General features: G+C 47.8%; 1 protein-coding gene across 1 annotated transcript in view; it reads left to right on the forward strand.

Annotated features, from left to right (window-relative positions):
* Nxn (nucleoredoxin) overlaps window positions 1–24,014 on the forward strand; it is a 131,176-nt gene that overhangs the window by 103,003 nt on the left and 4,159 nt on the right. Inside the window, exons 2-6 of the mRNA XM_020157936.2 lie at window positions 5,307–5,424; window positions 7,211–7,344; window positions 7,779–7,879; window positions 9,312–9,418; window positions 22,643–22,822. Of these exons, the coding sequence (XP_020013525.1) occupies window positions 5,307–5,424; window positions 7,211–7,344; window positions 7,779–7,879; window positions 9,312–9,418; window positions 22,643–22,822 (640 nt within the window). The remainder of the gene's footprint in view (window positions 1–5,306; window positions 5,425–7,210; window positions 7,345–7,778; window positions 7,880–9,311; window positions 9,419–22,642; window positions 22,823–24,014) is intronic.

The following is a 24,014-nucleotide window of genomic DNA, read 5'->3' on the forward strand; positions in this document are numbered from 1 at the left end:
CCAAGCTCCAGATGCTCCTTTAAAATCTGGAAATCTAAAAATGAGAGCAAAGCATTAAAGAAAGGAGGGATTGGCCAGGCATGGTGGTGCATGCTTGTAGTCCTAGCACTTGGGAAGTAAGCAGGAAGATTGTGAAGCCAGCCTGAGCTATATAGTGAGACCCTGCCTCAAAAATAAAAAGAGAGAAGAGAAGAGGAGGAAGGAGAGGAAGAGAAGAGGAGGGAGTAGCAAACAAACACACAAAACAGGCCCCCAAATATCTGTGCTCAGAAGGTAAAACATCACTTGCTCAGAAGGAAATCCCCATTTTCTGAGTCATTTCATTTGCAGCTACTAGCTATACAGTTGATTGATTAACTGAAAAATAAAGTTGACAGACAAATGGTTTTGAAGAGGATGCTGACAAGACAAGGGGAAATAAGCATAAGCTGGATGCCAGTATTGATGTGCGGTGCTGTGAGTGTCCCCTTACATGTCGCCTCTGTGCAGTCTCACATTCATCCTGCAACGTGGGTGTGACTGAGCTAGGAGCAGGGCCCAACCTGCCAAAAGTTTTCCCCATTCCCCACTGATACCTAATAAAATACAGGGCTAAGGTGGCAGCCCAGCCCCTTGGAAGCTGGTTTTCTTTCCATACTACCATGTTTCTTTCCTCCCCAGAGAGACTTTTAGGATGATGAAGAAGACTGATGGTTAGACGCTGTAAAACAGAGACTCGGGGGTATTTCACTGGTAGAGCGCTTGCCTAGCATGAGCGAGGCCCTCCATTTGATCCTCGGCACTACAAAAAAAAAAGAAAAGAAAAAACTAAAAATCCCTAATATGATACCAAGGAAGAATGTGAACGGGTTCCTTGGGGATGCTTTTGGTGCTTCAGACACCACCACCCTGAAGACAAAGGATGAACTGGACACTCCTCCACCCCTAACTCAAGCTCTGAAGGAGGCAGGACCCCAGCAGTAGCAGAATCACGGGATTTTATTGCCCCTCTTCACTCTGCTGACACCTGGTCTTGGGTTTTAAGCAAATGCTGATTCTATTGGAGGAGATTTTAATGGCAGGAATAAAGACAGAGCATTGCTGTAGTTCTCACTATTGAGTCAAGGTCAAGATCTGCCCCGAAATGAACTCTTAAGACAAGAGGGTCTTTATCTGGGGCCCACAGACCTTCTGCAACCAGGCAGATTCCTCTAACAGGCTTCAAGGGTTTCGTACAGGTTCTGGGAAATTACTCACAGCCTTTTTGTGTATGTGCCTTTCCTCTGGTGAAAAGATCTATAGCTTTTATCCTCAAAAGTGATCCCCAAATGAAACTACTGTTTTCAGAGGTCATTTGGAGGACCTTCAGTGACCTTGAGTTGTCACACACACTAAGGCTTAGAGGTGTGATCCTTTAAGCTCAGGCTTTTCTTATGTGGAGTCAGGGTGAGAGAACCCTCACACAGGCCACCTTCCTAAACCTGAGGACCACTCTGATCCTGGTATAGAAGCACATATCGTTGGAATGGAATGATCACTCCTGCACTTTCCACTGTTTCCAAGCTGAGTAACCTTGCTGCACCTGCCTGAGAGCAAAAGTCTGTGCCAATCCACAGAAAGCGCTCACTGATGAATAAGTTCCTATATAAATCACTGTCATGTAAAATCACACTGTGATGGGTTAGTCTATAAAAGAACCAACTTTACCCAGGCACCAGTGACTCATTCCCATAATCCTAGCTCCTCAGAAGGCAGAGATTGGGAGGATCACAGTTCAAGGCCACCCCAGGCAAAAAGTTTACCAGACCTCCGTTTCAACATGGGTTCCATGGCACACATCTGTCATGCCAGCTACTGCAGGAAGCATAAATAGGGGATTGAAGTACAGGCAAAAAGTGAGACCCTATTTCAAAAAAAAAAAAAAAAACTGAGCAAAAATGGCCATAGGTGTGGCTCAAGTGTTAGAGTGCCTGCCTAGGAAGTACAATGCCCTGGGCTCAATCCCCAGCACCAACCCCAGCCTAAAAAAAAAACAAACAACTTTTCAGTGTCAATTCTGAGTCTAGAAGAAAAAAAAATCCACTAAGCCTGTAGATTTTACTCAGAAACAAAGATCCAGTGGCGAATGGATAAAATACAAGCCAAGACCTGCTGTCCTCCCTAGGGAGGAGGGAAGGTATGGGCTATAGGAGTTACAGTTTCTCAGTTCTCTAAGGAGGATTCTGAGAGAAAAGATCTATCTGTGGTGATTTAGCACAGGGCCTGGAGAGGTGTTAAAATTCTTTTGTCTGACTGGGGTACGGCTCAAGTGGTAGAGTGCTTGTCTAGCAAGGTAAGGCCCTGACTTCAAACCCAGCACCATGATGGACACAGAAGAAACTGAGTTCTTCCTTATCTAGCAGGGACAGCCTCTCTGCTGAGCACTTAGAGCACCAAAGCCCCTCCACCATTTCTTTATCTTGTGGGTGGTGTGTGTATGTCTGTGTGTTTTTATGTGTGCGCATGTATGTATGCGTGTGTGTGTGTATGCGTGTATGCATGCGTGTCTGTGTGTGTATATGTGTGCATGTATGCATGTGTGTGTGTTTGTGTGTGTGTGATGGAGCCAGGCCTTGCACATGAGAAGCATATACTTGCAGGGTGCCAGTGGCTCACACCTGTAATCCTAGCTATTCAGGGGGCGGAGATCTGCAGGATTGAGGTTCAAAGTCATCCTGGGCAAATAATTCATGAGACCCTGCCTGGAAAAAACCCTTCACAATAAGGGGCTGGACCAGGAAGGATTTCTTCGAAAAAGACAAGGATTGACTAACCTTGGAACAGCTGCTAACAACAGGTTAAAAGAGTAATCACAAAGTAGCCATCTGGTCCTGATAAAACCTTTGGTCATTAGTTAGTGAGACCCTATTTCAAAAAGAACCCCATCACTGAATTTGGCTAACTAATCACCCATACTTAGGTTTCTGGGTTGTGCCCCCCTCACTGGCTCTCTAGCTACATCCGCTCCAGCCTTTGCAGTCAGCTTCCCAGCCTCCACCATGTACACTTGGCTTGTTCCATTGCTGGACTGAGGCCTCTGCTCCAGTATTATCTCTTCAGATGCCCTCCTATCACTCTCCCTAAATTGTGGGTCACCCCCTCACACAAGCTTTTGCTCATCCCCTCCTGGGTCTTGAAGTGTCTGAAATTACTTTTCTATGTCTGTTCTTGGTTGTTGTCTGTCTCTATCTCCAGAACAGAAGTGCTGTGAGGCAGCAACTTCAATTCACCTGCCCGTTCTCTCTTGTGCCTCTTGTGCTTAGAACAGGTCCAGTACTTAGTAGGTGCTTGGCTCATATCTACAGTGAGTTTCAGTTCTTGCCAGTTCTAAAACATACTGGGGAGGGGGGAGCCCAAGTAGTTTCAACACTGATGTCCTCCATGTACATAAGTAAAAGATAACCAGCAAAGACAAGGGGTGCATTTCCTGTCCAATACGAATGTCGAGATAGTGTTGATGAGACAGCCAGGAAGCGCAACACTGGTGGAAATAGAAAATGCTCAAATCTTTCCTAAGTGGTGAATCATGGGTGAATTTTTTCACTTTAATTTTTCTGGTTTGCTGTGTTTTCTAAATTTGTCTAATGATTACTTTCTTCCTCTCAAGAATTACTTTTTAAACCAAAAAACTTCAATCCTCTTAATCTTCCTTTAAAAAAAAAAATTACCTGGCTGGACCCTTGCATAGAAATTTTTTGCTACTAACCCAGTGGAAGGATGGCCTTCTGTGCTGCCGAACCTCTTCTCTGGAGAATGTTTCATCTGAGTCCCGGATCAGGTTTCTCTGAATTGATCCAGTCCTGGTCATTGCACACTGTCTCCCAGAGCCACTCTTGTTCGGAGCCCACTGGATCTGTGGGGCTGGGAAGAACAGGCAGGGCCCACCCAGTTTGGGCACCCCAATCCTTCTGCCAAGATGCGGGTCGTCTCAGGCAGGGAAGCCCAGCAGTTCTTCCTCCTCCCTCACTGCTTAAGTCCAATTAAAAACAACCAGAAAACAACAGCAACAACAACAAAACCAGAGCTACAGCTACCCATGCCTTCCGCTCCTGTGTGCCCCCTGTCTCTTGAGGCCTGTTACCCTTGGACACCTCTCTGCCCTATTGTGCCAGGGCCCAAGCAGTCAGCCTCCCTGCCTGTATCCCCAGATCCCCTAGCGAGGAGGCTCACTGCTGCGTGGCCTACCCAGTGGGCCTGTGGTTTCCCTCTGTTTCTTTCTGTTCTGGAGGTGGATTGCTAGCCCACTATTTCATATCACGATGTCGCTCTAGGGCTGGACAGTTAAGTCCCAGAATACCCAGCGGCGCACGTAAATGCTGTTCATCCCTCATCGGTGAGCAAACTGAGGGCCCTGTGGCTTTTCACTGGGAGCTGTAATGTTCACGCTTTCTCAGCTTTGCACTCCTGAGACCCTGGGCCTCTGACACTTTACACTGCTAATCTGCAAGCAACCCAAACAATATTTGGAACAGCACTGAAGGCTAAGGGTCAGGCTGGCTCAGGATGTCACTGCCTATGTTTGGTAGACCAAATGGCACACATACAAAGTGATGGTGGTATTCCAAGCACAGGCCTGTTGAGGTGGTAAGAAGGGCACATTTGAACTACTTGCTCTTGTAAGAAACCTGGCCCACCGGGTGCTGGTGGCTCACACCTGTAATCCTAGCTTCTCAGGAGACAGAGATCAGGAGGATTATGGTTCAAAGCCATCCTAGAGAAGTAGTTTCAAAAACCCTATCTCAAAAATACCCAGCACGAAAAAGAGTTACATAGTGATAGAGTATACCTACCTAGCAAGTGTGTAAGCCCTGAGTTCAAGCCCCAATACCCCCCCAAAACAAAAACAAAAACAAAAAAACCTGCCCCTTCTCCCTAAGGCTAAAGAGACCCAAAAGAGCAGGGAAGCAGGGAGCCTGCTGGGATAGAGAAGCTCCCCTTTGCTCCTTAACTAACCAATGGAGGTCTGATTGCTTTCTGAAGATGTGTGAGCCATCTTCTTCATGCTTTTCAAAGAACGGGTCTGTGGGAGAGATGGGGTAATAAGCATGGTCTTCCATCAGCCTCAGTCACACCTGAGAACAGGGGCAGGTGGGATTGTATTTCACCTGTCCCTTTGCCCACCGCCCCATGTTGGGCCTTTGATTTAAACTACAGTTTAAACTTTGATTCCTTTGATTTATACTACAGAGCTTTCCCCTTCATCACCTCTTAGGGCCTAAGGGGCTCAACAGAACTCTGCAATGAACTTGATTGCAATTTAACTATTTCTTTTACTTTGCCTTTTACAGCTTAAACTTTGGAACAAATATCGAATCTCCAACATTCCATCGCTCATATTCTTAGATGCCGCCACGGGGAAGGTTGTGTGCAGGAACGGGCTCCTGGTGATCCGAGATGACCCGGAAGGTAAAGCCACAGAACATCCGTGTCCATTCCCACTCTTGCTACCCGTCTCCCTCGCTCCCCTGTCCTGACCTCCTCCTCCTTGTTGATAGAGAAAATACTAAGGAAATACGTGGAAGTGGGTTTATGTGGCTAGAGAACATTGTCTTGATGAAATTATGGTATTCTCTAGGTCATGGTTAAGATTTTTAAAGGGATCAGAATGTCCCTCCTGGGGCCTTTAATTCATGGGCCGAAGCAGATGGAATCTGGAAAAGGAAGTTCCTCTTTGCAGGCTAGGAAGGCTGTTGAAAAGCATCAAGAACCCAGATGCTGACGTGCAGTGTTGTTTTAGCAGCCGTCACCTTAGCGATTATAGGCAGGCTAAGTGGGTTTTTGCTTTTGTTTATTTGTTTCCCTCTTTAAAAGATAGAGTATACCTTATCTGAAATGCTCAGGAGCAGAAATATTTCAGATTTTGAGGAGTTTTAGATGTTGAAATATTTGCATAGGCGTTACCTATTGAATGTCCTGAATCTAAAAATCCAAATTCTGAAATCTAAAACTTTTTGAGCACCAGTATGACTCTCAAAAAGTTTTGAATTTCAGATTTGGGGACTGGGGATGTTCCACCTGTCTCACTGCAGCAAAGTCACAGTCTTTGGTTGCTCTCCTGGCTTCGTGGTGAGTGCACCTCATATCTTGGTGCTGCCTGAGTCCTGTAGGCCTTGGTCTTGTGGACTGGCTGGCTGATGTCTGTGCACTGGGGAAGCTGCTCTGACTACCTGCTTAGTAGCTGGCCAAGGTCTTCTCTTTTCCCTTTGTGCTGGAATGATCAGAGTTGCAAGATCTCTCCTCCCTCACTTACTGATCCAATGAGAGGATTCAGCTGTGGTCACAAATTTTCCCAGTAAACACCCACTCCTGTTGCAGGATTTGCTCTCTGTAAAAACCAGGGGCATGGTGGGACCAAGTCTTTACCTTCTCAGATTTAACTGCTGATTCCCTTCATACACACACACACACATACACATACTCTCTCTCTCTGATGACTGTTAACAGTATGGATGACCAACCTCTCCTCCCCACCAGTTGTTTGTATTTTTTTGTTTCAGCGTGGGCTTGACCACCTGCATTTTTAACTGGTCCCATTTCTCACTCCCATCCTGGACCCTTCAGGAGATTTTGAGGCAGTGGGCTGCAGGCCACCCTATGAGAAGATACTGCTGTGCTGAGTTGGGAGCATATAATTTACTCTTCTTGCCTGAAGCTTGTGTCTTTGGACCACGAACCATATGGGTTGGGAGGGCTTCCCTTTTAAAAGACTTAAATTCTCACTTAGTTCCCTGAGTCTCAGCTCAGGCCAATTGCATGAGAATCGCTGGGGATGGGGCCCAGGTGCATCCTATTTGAAATTCCCCAGTGGATTTGAACATGCAGACAGAGTTGAGAACCACTGAGATGCTGGAGTTGGATGGATCACCTTGCAGTTAGCCATGGCCCACCCTCCAAATTACCTGGGGAGTCTGTTCTCTTTTGTTTTGTGATATATCTTCAGCCTTGCTACTGCGTCCCAAGATGGCCTTTGGGAGTGGGCCTCCTTATCATCCAGGCTAGGGAACAACTGGCTCCAAGCCACAGTAAGGTCAGTGGAGAGTGAATTCCAGTGCTGTTTCCATGTTAGCTGAGGTCCTGTGACTGTGTTAACAAATTAATGATAAATTTGGGGCTGCAGCTGTGAGGCCTCTGGGTTCCAAGCCATCATGAAAAACCTTGACATTCTTGTCATCCGTTTGTTGCCTTGTTTCAGGTCTGGAATTCCCTTGGGGACCTAAGCCCTTCAGGGAAGTCATTGCAGGACCCTTGCTTAGAAATAACGGGCAGTCTCTGGAGAGCAGCAGTCTGGAGGGGTCTCACGTGGGAGTCTATTTCTCTGCACACTGGGTGAGTGTTTGGTCTCTTCTTAGTCCAGACAGAAGGGAGCAGCAGTGTCACTACCGAGCCTAGCCGTGGTTGGCTTCTGGAGGTGTAAGCGCTCTGGCAGGCCATGACTTTCCTGCCTTCTCCTGTGCATTGTTGGCATCCAATGTTATGAACAGTAACAGCAGCAAGAAAATGGCTTCTCCTCCCAACCCATTGCCATGAGGCTTCTAAGGATCTTTAAGGAGCTGTTTTAGCTTCTGCCAACTGGCACACATTATGGGCTGTGGAGCCTGTGCTGGATGTTCGCCAGGAAGAGGTGAACTTACTCCATCTCTTTTACAAACTGGGTTTGACTGTACAGTCCTACTTGGGTCTTGCTCACTTGGACCTTGATGGTGAGCAGCTGGATGTAGAGAAGTTATGTCATGCCACGGGGTCCTGCTCTTGTCTTTCAGTGTCCGCCCTGTCGAAGCCTCACCCGAGTGCTGGTGGAGTCCTACCGGAAAATCAAGGAGGCAGGCCAGGAGTTTGAGATCATCTTTGTTAGCGCTGACAGGTAACATCTGCCCATGAAGTGGCAGCTCTTCGTCCTTTCTCAACATGGGCTGACGCCCATGTCCTCCGCCTATATTTCTTACTTTCTTGTCAGAGGGAATGGACAGCAGGGGTTGGGATTATTGGCAGAGAGGGCCTCATTTCATCGTCTGAAGGGGGTGGAGGAAACCTCTTCTTGCTGTAAACACGGGGGTGCATCTCAACCTAGGTCTGGATCTTTTGAGATTGGGATGCGTTTTCTAGTTTGTTCAGCTTTCTAAATTGTTAGGAAAAGGTATGGAGGGGAGAGGATGGAAGGGAGCCAAAGACTAATGCAGTGTGACATCTATCTTAGACCACCCTCTTCTTAGCTCTGACCATGCACTCTGGAACCATTTGAATGCTCATGGATAAGGAATCACAAAAGTGGTGGTGGTGGGGGGGGGTTCTTTCTGGAGCAAGTCAAGACCTTTTTGCCTCAGTTTCCTCCACTTCTTCTCTGGTTTCACTCATCAGTAAGCATCCTTCACGTCAGAATAACGGCCCCAGACGCAGAGTCACCAGGCACTTCTGTCTCTTAAGGCCCTGTTGACAGAAGGATCTCTGAGACACCAGTACACAAGTGGCCAATTGTGCATTGTTGCATCCTTGATCTTGTTCTGTCCTGTGCTCAGTTAATTGACCTGTGGTCCTGCCACACAGCTCCCTGCCTTGGCACAAGGGAGTAGGGGCAAGCTTGCCACACGGAGCACTCACCTTTTTAGAGCTTTAAACAGCTTTACTGTTTAAATCACCTTTATTAAAGTATACCTTCTAGGCAATAAAATGCATTCATTTTAGCTATATAGTTCAGTGAGTTTCACCTAATGTATTTACCCATGTTATCACCATCACAGTCAAGATGCAAAACATTTCCATCTCTCAGAAGATTCCTTTGTACCCCTTCTCAGTCATCCCCCATCCCCAAGCCTCAGCACCAGGGAAGTCCTTATCTGCCTTCTGTCACTTGAGGAGATTTTTCTTTGCCAGAGTTGCTTATATGTGGAATCCTAAGTGTACGCTTGGTTTTAAACGTGTGCTCCTGTACACATCATGGCTCCGTGTGCAAATTAGTAATCTCCCAGGGAACGTGACAGCTGTGTACATCTAAGCTCCCTATACAAGTCAGAACTGTCCGGGTTGAAAATGAAAGGTTGGACATGATTGTAAGCGGTAGAATGCAGGGGTGGAAGATGTTGACGTGGCCTGTTGCCCCTTTCCTTTGGGAGCCACCTGTTAGGTGGAGGCTCTTACTTCTTGGTGACACAGAACGAGCAGGACGGCACAACCCCGCAGCCTGAGGAAGCTCGAGGATTAGGAACTCCAGCCGTAGGGGCCTAGGTTAATGGTGGGGAGGACTAAGTGGAGGTGCGCACAGGATGATACGGCCTAGTTCTCCATGCGTGTCTCTGTAGGTCAGAGGAGTCATTCAAACAGTACTTCAGTGAGATGCCCTGGCTCGCCGTCCCCTACACTGATGAGGCCCGGCGGTCACGCCTCAACCGGCTTTATGGAATCCAAGGTAGGCATCCCAGGCCCTGACTCCACTCACCTACTTGGATGGAAGCCTACCCATTTGAGTTCGCCACACCCCTGATTTTCCTTTTACCAGAATAAAAATGCACTGATTTCTGTGAATGTTCACATTCCTCGCCATCTTAAAATTTGACATGGGATGAATTTTATGCTATGTAACTTACACTTCATAACTGCCATTTGCTTTTTGGTTGTGTTTAAGTACTTACCCTGGTAAAACAGCCACTTCTCACCCCTGACATGGTAGCTTCTGATATGGGTGGGCAGTGGATCACATGCTTCCAAATGACTTGGCCACAATTCTGCCCCAGGGTCTTCCTGTCTACAGATCCAAGAGTGATCTTTGGCTCCATTACCTGGAGTCCTTAAGTCTTAGTCCCTGCCTCGCAAAGCCTGGATGATAAGTCTTGGACACAGCGAGTTGCTGGGAACTCATGTTAGGGGCTGAGTGATGCCACCTTTTAGGTGAGAAAATTTCCCGAGGATGTAGACAACGAGGACTTAGAGTATTAGAGAGACAAACTCAGTTCTTATTCTTTGATACGTGATTATCTCCTTCCTGGTCTTTCTCCGGACCAGGTTTTTCTTGGTGAAGTACTTCACAGTATAAGAGTTAAACCAGGAGCTGGGCGTACAGCTCAGTGGTAGAGTTCTTGCCTACATCCCATACCCAGCACTACAAAAACAAAGAAATTAAAAAAAAAAAATGCCTTGGGTTTTCGGGTTTCGCTTTTCCTTTCTCTCTGTAGGATTTGGTTCTTTTTTTTTTTTTTTTTTTTTTTTCTGGAACTGGGCTTTGAACTCAGGGCTTCTCTCTTGCAAAGCAGGTACTCTACCTCTTGAGCCACACCTCGAGTCTGGGATTCAGTTCTTTACCCGAAAAGCGACTCTGGATTTTACTTAGAGGAGATGTGATTGTCTTTTAGTAACTGTCCAGTGAGAAAGGGGTTCCATCCAGCACTACCCACCAGGCTGTGCCACAGGCTTCGTTTCTGGCTTGTGACTAGAGGGCCTCCAGAGGGCTACTGGTGACACACATTGATCAGCCCCAGGTCTTTCCTAAGTGTTACCACAACTGTGCTGTCCTTTAGTGCCAGCTGTTTTCAGGGCAGCTGTGTCCTGTCTCTTCTGATGACCATGGATTTTCCACCTTGGCATTTTAGTAGTACTAGGATAGCCCAGTTTTTGTGAGTCCTAATTCCTGCTACACATTAACAGGTGTCTTTCATGTGTGTCCTCCTCTGATTCCCTTAACACAGGTCACTCAACCATGGTCTGGGCACTCCTCTTCCCTTTCCAGCCTCTGTGTGTGTGTGTGTGTGTGTGTGTGTGTGTACATAATGTAATGTGGTTGAGCCTTAGAGCACACACAGATGACATGGTAGGTTTCTCCAAGGTGCAGCACAAGACTGTCAACAATCCTTCATCTCTTCCAGGCCTGGGGCCTCCTAGATCTTTGCCTGGGATGTTGTTTGCTACCTTCTTTCCACACTCACGATACTACTACCCTACTGAAAGCCACCAACATCCCAGCCCTTCGCCCCACCCTACGGCTTAGTAGCTTTGACCAGTAAAATTCTCAGTAAATTTGGAACTTTTCTCAGTAAAATTGGGACTTTTAGAGCACAGTACAGAGTAAGCACATTGGAGTAAGTACAGAGGGGGAAAAAAAGAAAAATTTAATTTTACCACCTAAAAGGATGTCCTTTTGGCTATAAAAAGTGTAAACGAAGGCAAATGACAATATTACTAAGTTTGGCAAAGAATCAATAACCTTTAAAAAAAAAGAACTTTCTCCAGATACAAGCTTTAAAAAGAGAGAAAACAGATAATTTGGAAAAATACATGGCACAGGCAACTTACCTAATACATATTGTCAGTATGGACATGAAAAATAATCAGTGTAATTTCATGATTTTCACATGAAAACATTGAATTTGCCTCTATCACATTTACAAAGAACTGCCTTCCTCTTCCTAAAAATGATAATCTAATCCCAATGTGGAGAAGCGAGCAGACTGCTTAGAGAAATGTAAATCAGGACAAACTTTCTGGGAGAAATTTGGCAATATACACCAGCAGCCTTAAAAATCTACACCACCCTTAATTTAGAAACTCTACTTGTAGGAATTTTTCTTCAGGAAATTATTCTTAGCATCCAGTAAAAACTGAGCTGAGCTTCTCTTGGGCAGATGGTGGGGGTTTTTTGTTTTTGTTTGTTTGTTTTCTTGTTTTGCAGTACTGAGAATCAAGTCCAGGCCTTGGCAAGCATTCTATCACTAAGCTATACCTCTGCCCCCCACCCCTTTTAAAAAAAAAATTTAAGACAGGGTCTTGATAAGTTGCCCAGGCTTGCCTTGAACTCAAGGTCCTCCTGCTTCATCCTGGTGAGCAGCTGAGGTTGCAGGTATGCGCCACCACTCCCAGCTGTTTTTAATTTTTGTGGGATTTTTGTTGTTGTTGTTGTTTTTGGTGCTGAGGCTCTAACCTGGGGCCTCATGCTAAGCACATGCTCTACCACTAAGCTGCACCTGGCCCCAGATTTTTGGGGTTTTTTTTAATCTTTTGTATACTTTGAATTTCATTATGCACCACAAGTCTTTGCTTTAGCCCCTAGAACACTCAGCTGAATTTGCAACCACCTTTAGCAATTTTACAAAGCTTACCATTTTTGTGCATGATCTTGACCCTAGCTTTGTTCTCTTCTTTCCTTGTTTTCCCTTCAGGGCAATATTTTTCATCTATTTTTATTGGATTATATCATGCATTTTTTAAGCTTCCTGAGCTCTTTTTTTTTTTTTTTTTTTTTGGCAGGGGGTGGGGAAGTGGAGTAGATTGAAATGCAAAGATTCCCTCTCTGGATGAAACTGTCCACTTGGTACTGTCTGCACTGAGCTCTGTAGGAAATTACCAGGAGGGGGCCCAGTGCTCCCCTTGAGGGGACCAGATGGGATTTACATTGGGAAATAGCAGAAGAGCAGAGTATGCTGATGTCTTGAGGAACCAAAAAGTGTTGGTCAAATAAGTTCCATTGTGCAGGGGACTTTGATGGCTGACACTTGGCCCAGGGCAAGGAGCTGGTGCTGAGCCTCCCTTGGCCCTCTGCACTTGGAGGCATTGGGTTTCTAAGCATCTGCAGCAGTGGAGCAGAACCTTGTCCCCTCAGAGGTGGGGACTGTGGCTGTCGAGATGTACGTGTTGCTGGTAGTCAGTGCGAAGGCCGTGGGCTCACCTGAAACCAGTAAGTTCCCACAGGTCAGTGTTTTATAATGCATAGCCTCTTTGAGGTGGCAGACCGTGCGCTGTTCTGCCCTGTGAGACGCTCCTGTGGACCCTGGTAGGTGGCACAGAAAAGCCATCTTATAAGCAGAGGTCAGGAGCTCTTCATAGTTAGACTCAGACACATAGCAAAGTTTGGAGAGGCCTGTCTGTAAATGCTGGCAGGGCTCATGAAATTAAATTGATGTTTTTATGTCTGCCTTCAGAAAGCAGAACAGTGGTCAGTGTATAAATACTGCTGATGTAGGGGCCCTGACTGTCAGGCATGGCCCAACCAGCCAGAAAAAAGGTGATCACAACAGAGGAGGCAGTGAGTGGATGGTTTTCAGAGGCTTATTCATTGGTGCAGCCTTGGGCCCCTGCAGCCTGGGGATGAGAAGAACATATATAGTCCCCAACCAGAAGGAACTCTCTGCTGAGGCTCAGAGCACAGTTGTCTCCAGACAGACAACAGCCAGCCAGCTAGCCTACCAGCCAGCCACACTAAAAGAATGTAAGATTTCTTGGGAACCCCATCCCAGCATGCGCATCCTCTGCAGCTCACCCCAATGTGGCCCTCATGGTTCTCCTCTCATCTGCTGACTCTATGGTATCTACCCCCTGAAACCTGTTCCAGTCTGACTTCAACTTGGAAACATCTGCCTTTCTAGCTCTCCACCTCCTGCTTCCTCATTCCTTGGTTTCCAGTTTCTCCCTGGCATGGTGTATTGTGCCCCTTGTTTACTTAACCACTGACCTCCTGGGCGAAGCCTCAGAACCTTTCTCCAGGCAACATTTAATGAAATAATCCAAGTTCAGAAGAGACTCTGGCTAAGAGCTGGTGAGCCAGAAAGACTTCCTGGAGGAGGTGTGGTGCCTTACGGAGTGGGTGGGGTTAGATGAGGGGCTTGGCACATTCCAAGTCAAAGATCAGAATAGGAATGCTGAATGGGCTATAGGGAGGGGCAGAAAGAGGGATAAGGCAGTGAAGCCACCTTGCAGAGGACCCTGAGTACCAAGCAAGGTCCGTGGACTTGACCCTTTGGCTATTTAAACTAGATTGGAAAAGAAATCCTGGAGGCAGGTCACCCACTGATATTTCTGATGGACACATTGGGCCTCTCACTGAAGTTGAAGCTTTCCCTATGGGGAAAGGGGAGCTGGCCTCCAGGCTCAGCGTCTGCAGTCTACTGCCCATCTCTCTGCCTCTGCTCCCTCTCAGCTTGACACTGTCACCATTGTCCTGTTTAGAGTATTCAGGATTGGGGGGGGGGGCGGCGGGCGGCGGGGGGAGGTTGTCTGTAATCCATGAGCATTAGGCATGGTTTCTCACAGAAGCATGGATTAAGTGTGTGTGCAGTGTTTTATGCTGGCCTTATCAGTTCGGTGTTTTATACGGACCTTGCCAGTCAGGTGCCTTGTTCTCATAAGTACAGGTTCAGGCAATGTTTTGGTTTGGTTTTTTTGAGATGGGGTCTTGCTATGTAGCCCAGGCTGACCTTGACCTCAAGATCCTCAGCCTCCCAAGAGCTGGAATTATAGACCTGTACCACCACCCCTGGCTCTCAGGCAAGTGTTTGCATCCCATTGCCTCTGACCACCAAAACAGAAGAAACCCCACAGTGTGTTGGGAGCAGCAGGCTCTGAAGAACACCCCTTTGCAGCTGTGCACTGGCCAGACCCAGAGCAGAGTGAAGGGGATGTGAAGCAGAGCTGCTGAGCCCCAGGCAGAGGGCCTGCAGTTATTGCTGGCTTCCCTTGCATTGCCTGCCCATTCCTCTTCCAGCCCCTCTGCTCAGCAGGACTACATCAGTGGGAATATGGCAGCTCTCCTGAAGTCCCTCTCTCCCCTTTCTGCCATGAAACACCACTGTGACTTCATCAGGCTCCTATCTCTGAATGTCCTTGTATCTACCCATCTCCTTCCCTCTTTCTTGTCTGTAGCCCATCCTTACTTTTTCTTTTCTCCTTTTATTTTAATATTTTTACACTCACTCACATGTGTATACATTGTTTGTGCCACCTCCCCACTCCCCGCTCCTGCTCATTGTTTTCTCTTTTTCTTTCTTCTGTCTCTCCCATCCCTTTCCTTCTCTCCGTCCCTCCTCCTCCTCCTCCTCCTCCTCCTCCTCCTTCACCTCCTTCTCCATCTCCTCCTTACTTTCTAAGGTCCTACTTTTGTTCTAGGATTTTGCTCTTGCCTCTTCCATTTTTTTTCTTCTCTTTTTTTTTTACCCTTCCTTCCTTCCTTCCTCCCAGGGCCTCCCACATGCTAGGCAAGTATCATTCCTCTGAGTCACAGCCCAGCCCTCCTCCCTCGCTCTTTCTCTCTCTCTTTGATGTAGACTTGTTATGTTGTCCAGGCTGGCCCCAAACTCTTGAGCTCAAGTGGTCCTCCTGCCTCAACCTACTGAACAGCTGGTAGTAAAGCCACTGCCCCAGCTTACACATTTAAACCAATTTATATACTTAAACTTCTTAAAATACTTAAGTGAGGGAAAAACAAAATGTTCTCAGGTGTTTAAGTCCATCTACTAACTCCAGTAAAATAGACACAAATATGGTGACTCAGGTTCTTTTAAATGTGGCAGTACTTTCTTTGCAAGCACAAAGCTCTGAGTTCAAACTCCAGTTCTACCAAAAAAAAAAAAAAGGTATAAATGTGGCTGTACTGTTGTAGAGTTTCAGCTTAAAAATTATAAGACTTCAGTAGTTTCTTGATTATTGGCCACATTCTCTCCCTCTCTTTTTTTTGGCAGTACTGGTGTTTGAACTCAAGGCCTACACCTTGAGCCACTCTACCAGCCCTTTACTGTGATGAGATTTTTTTTTTTTTTTTTTTGCCTGGACTGGCTTTGAACTATGATCCTTCTGATCTCTGCCTCCTGAGTAACTAGGATTACAGGCGTGAGCCACTAGCACCCATGGCCACATTCTCTTAAACCAAATCCTGAAGTTAAATACCAAATGTTCATGGATTTATGAACACCCAAAAAACATGACTGCCATGAGTTTGGTTTGTATTTCTAAACTTAATTCTAGATTCCTAGGAGAATAATTATTCCGACTTTGTCATTTTGGACATATTTTCTTGGTGCATCAAGGTTGTGGATGGCCAACATTCAGGCTCCGGTGGGCGACAGTCTCATTTATAGAGCTGTATCTTTGCCCTCAGATAGGATGCTCTTCTCAGCTCTGACCCTTGTACTTCCCAGCCCTGATTTCACTGGCATCATTTCTCAATGCTCTTGGTCTTAGAAACTAGCAGCTCCCCACAGCTGCACCATCCCTCAGTTAGATTTTGCTTTCATTTGCTTCTGTAGATAGTTATGTGTCTCCAGTCTTTCTCTACCTCTGAACTGAAGGAGCCATATATTCTTTCATATTCTTCATAGCATCACAAAATATGTATTTTTGATTAAATTCTGAATATTTCTGGGCTTTTGTGTGACTCTGGATAAAATTTCCAGTCAGCTGCATGCCAATGGCTCACGCCTGTGATCCTGGCTACTCAGGAGGCAGAGATCAGGGGGTCTGAGGTTCGAAGCCAGCCGAGGAAAATAGTTTACAAGACCCTATCTCAAAAATACCCATCACAAAAAGGGGCTGGCAGAGTGGCTCAAGTGGTAGAGCACTTGCCAAGTCAAGCATGAGGCCCAGAGTTTAAACCCCAGTACCACTAAAACAAACAAACAAATTCCAAAGTCATTCTACTGACATGGTTGCAGTGTGCACGTGCAGACGCACAAAGTCAGCATTCCAGCTGTGTAAGTGCCTGGCCTTCAGCAGATCCTACCGGGCAGTATCTGGGTGAGCATCAGCTCCCCCTGTGACCCTGTCTCTGTACACGGGCTCTCACTCCACTTCTGCCTCTTCACGTTACCATTATGTTTTGATGAAGTTGCTTTATGGACCAGTACCAGAGTGTTCCCCGTCTGTACCCAAGCTGAGCTGCCTCCATCTGGCCTGTCCTTTTGCCTTGTAGAGAGGGAGACACCTGACCTACACTCATTCAGTGCTTCCCTGTCTTTCCTGGCAGGCTTGGGTAAAAATATGTAATGCAAAAGAACCTGGACTTCTCTGAGCCTCCTGGGAGCTGGGCTTAGTATCCCTGTATCAGAGTCTCACTCTACAGGATGGTCTTGCCAAATGCTGACGGTGTGTTGAGGTGTCTCAGGTAGTGGGACCCCTACAGTTACTTCTTTCATAGGGTAGCCATACCAGCTCTGGGCTGGATGGACCAAAAAGAGTAGCCCTGATTGCTGGCTCCCTTTGGGTGCCACGGACCAAGCCCAGGCTATGTGAACCAGCAGTCTTCACAGGGCCCCCTGGGCTCTCCCCGGACCTGGCCTCCTCTGTGCCCCTCCTCCCCATGGACCTGACTTCCCCTTCAGCCATAGGGCCTCCCTCCTCCCAGCGCTTTATGCAGACTGGGGAACTTGCAGCCCTATAAGCTGTTTAAAAATGCCTTTCTAAGGAAACCATTTAGACACACTTGGCAAAAGGCAAATCCCGTTAGCAATTGTCTAAGTAATCCTGGGCTGTCAGAGAACACCGTGTTCTTTGCAGGGAAGCTTAGAGCCCTTCTCTGTTGGGTGAGGGGCCCTGGCAACTTTTGTTCCTCCTCCCTCTTCCCTGCCCCCAGCCTTTGGGAGGCAGACACTTAGGGCTGTGCATGACTGAAGTGATGTGGCCTTGTCAGGACAGGAGAGTAGCCTCCAGCCAAGGAATAGCCCAGGCAGAAGGGCAGAAGGCTGGTGGTTTTGACCTGGTGGCTGGGGGGTGCACTGTGGAGTCCAGTGCAGTGCAGTCCCAGCATCTAGTTTCTGTTTCTCTCTCCCTCTTGCTCCATTCTCCTTCCGCTCTTTCCTTTCCCCTTCCCCTTTTCCCCCATTCTGCTTCCTGCTTTCTCCTCTCTCTTCTCTTTCTTCGCCTTCTTCCTTGACTCTTTTAAAAAATGAGTTTGAATCAGAGTCTGTAGATATGAAAGTGCCTCATTTGAAGGTTACAGTTTTCAATTGGTAGAGGGCAAGTGGCCCATTGTGGGTTTTGTAGACAAATCTCGGTATTCAAAGGGCTGTGCGGCACTGCAAGAGCAGGGTGGGAGCAGCTTGGTTTCCCAGGCCAAGCAGCCTTGCTCTTCTCCTTTGTGTGTCATGTTTAATTGTGAGAACATTAAAAAAAAAAACAAACAGGAAATAACAGAATAATGTAATAAGTACCCATACAGCTGCCAGTCAGAATGGACATTTTTGCTCAGATGTTTAAACTATAATCACATGGGTATTAGACCCTGTGTTCAACCCCAAGCACCTGAAAAAAATGAAACAAAGAAAAATATAAATGAATGGAAGCATCAAGACAGAGGTGAGGGGCTGCTCCTCTCCTGCCCTCTTCCTTCTCCCCTAGGGGAACTGCCATACATTTAATGTGTAACTTCATAAGCTATTTCCACATTCTCCTGCATATATAGGAATCCATGAATAATATATAGTTTTGCTCAGTGTGTTTTTTAGAAGCATACTTAAAATGCTAGCGTGCTGCAATACCATTTTGTAACTTTTCTCATTTATCGTTATGTTTTCAAGATTTACCCTTGTTGATATTTTTATCTAGTTCATTTATTTTCAGTGCTAGGAAGTGTTTCATTGTACGACTGTCCCAGGATCTGCTTTTCCTCCATTTTCTTCTTCCAACTCCTAGTGATCTTTGGGGAATTATTCCCAGCCTGTTCATATCAGGGTGCTATCCAAAAAACTGAACACAACCCTTTCCCAGTTTCTTCCTCCTCTCTCTGGGATCCTGGACAATTTCAGCTTCTTTGCCCTAGCCATCCACCTCTAACTTCCACCACCACAAAATCCTATTTCCTTAGCATTAGAGAAAGAACCAAATTAAAACTGTGGGACAGTTTCAGTATGCATGATGTTGAAATTGTTCTAAATACTCATAAATAGGTTCTCCCAGGAGGAAGGAGTTTGCAGCTGGCTTCACAGACCTCATTTTTAATCCTCTGTACTTTGGAGGGAAATTGTAGTTGGGGATTCTTAGATACTGCTCAAGCTCCAGCCCAGCTCTTCAGAGCTGGGGATTTGGGGCTGAGCTCTCTCTGGGAACATAGGATACATGATGTAAGCCCAAAAGTGAAGCTTGGTAAAAGAGTACAGTTGGTGATGCACACCTGTAATCCCAACTGCTCAGGAGATGGTGACAGGAGGATTTTGGTTCACAGCCACCCTAGGCAGAGTTATTGAGACCCTATCTCAAAAATAAGGCAGGAGTCGGGCACTGGTGGCTCACACTTGTAATCCTAACTACTTGGGAGGCTGAGATCAGAAGGATCCTGGTTTGAGGCCAGCCCAAACAAATAGTTTGTGAGACCCCCCATCTCCAAAGTAACTAGAGCAAAACACACTGGAGGTGTGACTCAAGTCTTAGAGCACTTGCTTTGCAAGAGTGAAACCCCAAGTTCAAACCATGCCCCCCCACCAAAAAAAAGGCAGGGATGGTGGTACACTCCTGTGGTTGCAGCAACTCAGGAGATGAGGTAGGAAGATTTCAGTACAAAGCCAGTCCAGGCAAAGCTAATGTGAAACCCTATCTGGAAAACAAAGTAAAAACAAAAGGGCTGAGAGTATGGCTTAGGTGGGAGAGTACTTGCCTAGCAAGCCAGAGGCTCGGAGTTCAATCCTGGCTGGGGTAGGGTGGGGTGGGGAGTGGGGGGGGAGGGGAGGATTGAGAGAAAGTGAGAGTGCGTGTGCAAGCGAGAGAGTGAGAGAGCACCAGCCCCATGCTTGGCAGCCTCTGCATTGTCTCTCTTCTATTCTTTAACTCACGCCCTCCAGCTCAGCCTGAGGATTCTGTTCTCACTAGAACAAGGTCCTGGTCCTCTGTTTCTCTGTCTTATGAGCTACATCATCAGTTTAGAGAGGACCTGGGCAAAAAAAGAAAAAGAAAAAAGGATAGATTTGTAATAATACTAATACTTACAGAGCACTTACTATATACCAAGTACTCTGCTAAAAACACTTTTACACTTACATCTTCTTTATTCTTCCCTGATACCAAATAAGATAGGAAACTGTCATTAGGTAGCTATGAGGATGAGGCTAAAAGAAGTTAAGGACTTACCTGGGCCTTCCTTAGCATCCCAGCTGGACTTGGACCCCAGCCATCCCAGCCATCCAAGCTGGGGGACAGCAAGTCCTAGCCAAACAGTGATGAGCTGCTCCTCTCATTCCCTGCAGGAAGCCCCTTGAGGGTGGGGAGCAGGTTTTGTTTACTGGTGTTGATTAGAAATTTGTTGTTGCCTGTAAATTTCCTGCCGCTGTCCCCTGTTTTCTTTCAAGAAGCTTCAACATTGAAGAACCTGCTTCAGGGACCACATGACCCAACAGGAGAGGTAGGGAGGCAAATGCAGGGAGCTGCTGCTGTAGGGACCCTCTCTCGCCCTGGTTCAGCGAATCTCCAACCAGGTGCTAGGAGGGTCCTTGCAAAGGCAGTGCTCTGCCAGAAAGCAGCAGCCAGTTGCAGCAGGCAAACCAGAGTGCCTATCCCACCTTGACTACCAACTGCCTGGGTAACTTTAGGCAGGCAATGTGATCATCCCTCAGACAAGGATAATGGTGCTTCTCACTGCTACCTATTGTGACAATTAAGTGAGACAGCCTCTGTGTGGTACAGCATAGAGTAGACACTCCACAAAGATGAGACCTCCTTCTCTAACCCTCAGATACACAGCAACTTCTAGGGCCCAAACCCAAGGTCAGCTGAAGGGAAGGAGCCAAGCACCAGCTCCAAACAGGGAGCTTCTCTGGGTCCAGATCTGACTGTGGGTATTTGACAATGTCAGTTTCTATTTATGCACCACAGTCATACTCCTGACACTGTCCCTGTATACCTGTCTTGGACCCTTAGACATAGGCTTTGGGCTCAAGACACCAAAAACAAGAGAGGATTTTGATTTTGTATGCTGAGGGGAAGAGATGCAGAGACTCAGGCCCAGAGGAAGTACTCCTTGGTGGGATCAGCTGGGGGGGTCCTCAGCAGCTAGCTGGAGGTTCTGTGTCCATGTTTTGCAGTCCTGGTCCCCACAGGCATTATTATCTTGAAGGTTGCAGCCATGGTACCAAAGAAGGCCCCATACCCAGGCACTGACCCAGGAGTGGGCTGTCTGGCGGTCTCCCTTTCCTGTGCGGTGCCTGCCTGTCCTCCTCAGACCAACTTGGCCTCCCAAGTCCAGGCTACAAGCAACCCTGCTGCTGAGTCTAACCACAGTAGTGGGCAGGCTCTGGTTTACCCCAATGCTCATAATTGCCCAGTCTCAGAAACACCAGTTCTGATTAAAGAGTTCTATCCTTGGCTGGTCCCGTGTGGTCTCCTGCCCCAGGCTCCATTCAGGCCACCCACTCAAGTCCAGCCCTTGATCCCCAGGGATGGAGACACACCCCATGTGCTCTCAGGCCTCTGGGGGAATAGGCAGCCCTTAGGACCACGTGGAAACGCCCAGACTCCCATTGTCAACACACAGTTTCTCAAGAGTCCTGTTCAGTGTGAGCACATCGTAAAAGCTCCTGAGGAGTGTGGGCTGCAGGTGTCTGTGTGTGATGTGGCGGGAATGGCAGCCCTTAGGAGCCTGTTTCTTGAGACCTGTTCCCTGACACGTCCAGCCACTTCTTCTAATAGCTGTGAACATAATGGAGTCATTTATTCTTTTTGAAGACAGGCCCACCACCACATGCCTGCTGGCAGGTTACAAAGTACCAAGGCCACATTTCTGGTACCTTGGTGTTCCTCCCCCCACCCCCCATGGAGAAGTAAAATGTCAGTGGAGCAAATTACTGACTGAATACTTTGGAATCTATAAATATTAAATTACTCTGGCTTTCATATAAAATTCAAGCTCTGGTCTGCTCCAGAGGAGAGGCATCCAGATAGCTCTAGCAGGAAGGCGACTGGCTGCCAGTGGAGAGACAAGTGTCCCCAAAGGGCAGGACTGAGGCTGACTGGTTGGTAGAGAGCAGCCCTGGCTAGAGAAGGAACAATGGGGAGTGAGATACAAAGAGTATGGAGGTTGCAAGCCCAGATGAAGCCCAGGGTGGGCTTTTCATTGGAGGCTTTCTGATTGGGGTGCATGTGGTTTGCAGGCATGCTCTGCTGTATTTCTTGGACTCCCGTGTACCATACCCTCTGGGGACTGCCCCTCTTGAAGTTAGAGCCTCTCTAGGCAGCCTGGCTAAAAAGCTGGGGCTCAGGGCAAGACCAACCTGCTGCTCACTAGTGACCAGCTGTCTCCTCCCCTCCCCCACTCCTGTTGCCACAGCCCTGCCCTAGGCCCCTCCCCTGCCTCCATGCTCATTGTGGTGCGCCTTGTGCCTGTCCCAGGACTCTGAGGACTCTGCTTGCATGTGTTGCCTATGCGGTATGTGTGTCTATAGCAAGTACGCAGTGTGGGAGTGTCTGTGTATGTTGTGGCCCATTGTGATAGGTTTAAACTCCTTGCAGATGGGGACATCGTCTGTATCTGGGATCTCCCTGTGACACCACCAGAGATCACTGCTTTGTTGGGCCAAGATCCTGAGCTCTCTTTTTTTTTTTTTTTTCCAGTATGGGGGATGGAACACACATGCTAGGCAAGTGCTGAGCTCCACCCCCAGCCCATGTGCTCAGCGCTCATTGCTCACCACAGAGTGGGAAAGGTGGGAATGACAGACACCTTCATCACATTGCAGCTGAAGACATTCAGGCCCAAAACAGTGAAGTGACTTGCTCAGGGTTCTACAGAGAGGTCCCATACAGACACAAGGTAGTTCTGTAGCTATTCAGTGGCTGAGCCTGGATTCAGTCCGGGGCTTTCCAGTTCCAGGCCTGGATTCTTAATGGTGAGTCTGTGTATGTCCCCTGATCAGCTTCTCCCAGGCTGGTGGCTAAGTGAATGCTCTGTCTCTTGCAGGGATCCCCACGCTCATCGTGCTGGACCCACAGGGGGAGGTGATCACGCGGCAAGGACGGGTGGAGGTGCTCAATGATGAAGAATGCAGGGAGTTCCCGTGGCACCCGAAGCCTGTGCTGGAACTCTCCGACTCCAATGCCGTACAGCTCAATGAGGGCCCCTGCCTCGTCCTGTTTGTAGGTATGGAGCTCATTGGGTCTCCGCTGGGGGCAGCTAGGATGGACCTCATGGCTGCTGTCTTTACAGCCTCTTTCTGCCACTAACAGTGCTGAGCCTGGGCCTTTATCTCCCTAGCAGCCTTGCTTTTGACCCCCATGATTTATTCATGGCTTGCCCCCTGTGGGAGGTGGTCTGGGAGATGCTGCTGCTGCTCTGCTCTCCTTCCTCACTGCTCCTGGCTACCAGCTGGGCAGAATAGGTCAGGCCAGGAGGATGCCCCAGCCCCCCCACCCCCACCCCCAACATAGCCATTGTTGGAAAGGGTTGGGCGCTGCTAACACAGCAGCTGCAGGGAGGCTGGGCCCCCTCAGGCCAAGGCTCAGCCGGCTGCTTCTGCCACTTGCCTGTGCTTTTGATGAACTGCTCCAGGGGCTGCTAAAGCTGGCTTGGCCACATCCCTGGCTCTTCCATACTCAGCGGCCAACTGCACCTGTCCGTTGGGTGGCTGTGCTCAGCCTGATGCTTCTACACTAGGGCCCCTGCAGTCCAGGGGGAATGGCCTAGATTGCTTTTGCATTCTGAGCAGTTGCTGGGCAAGGGCTTCCTGGCCTTCCCCTCCCCTCTAGCTGAACAGCTATACTCAAACCTAGGGGTTAGATGCACCATACTCACTTCAGAGGGGCCAGAGAATATGTATAGCATCCTGCCCCATTCTCTGAGGTATGGTTTGGGTGTTCCCAAGAGGAAAGATGATAAGCAAACCCCAGGGGATGCTTCTTCAAACTGCCTGGGCTGGGGCTGGGTTTGGGCAGAAAGGCCCAGTGTGGAGAGGCTTGGAACATCTTCCTTGCCTGACTTTGGACTCATGCAGCTACCTGTTAAGGCCAATGGGGAAGTAATTCTGAACCCAGGGACAATTAGGAACCTTGTGGCCATCTACAGAAATGTGGAAACAGTGTCTCAGAGAGGCAAAGCAAGTTGAGTACCATCACAAAGTGAATTAGATGGGGATCCAGTGTGTGGGATCTCTGCGCACTATAGGCTCTTGGGCGCTACAGTGTTTCTGAGTAGAATCTCTCTTTGCTGGAGCCTGCTGTTCCCTCCCCTGTTTTTGTCACTTGGAGTGTTGTCCTGGCTCTTGGCTACAGGTTTAAGCAGCATAAGCCTGGGACCCTATGTGTGGCTGTTCCCATCTGGAAATCTGTGTTCTCCA

The sequence above is a fragment of the Castor canadensis genome, chromosome 11, assembly GCF_047511655.1.
Source record: "Castor canadensis chromosome 11, mCasCan1.hap1v2, whole genome shotgun sequence".
In the NCBI taxonomy this organism is placed as follows: Eukaryota; Metazoa; Chordata; class Mammalia; order Rodentia; family Castoridae; genus Castor; species Castor canadensis.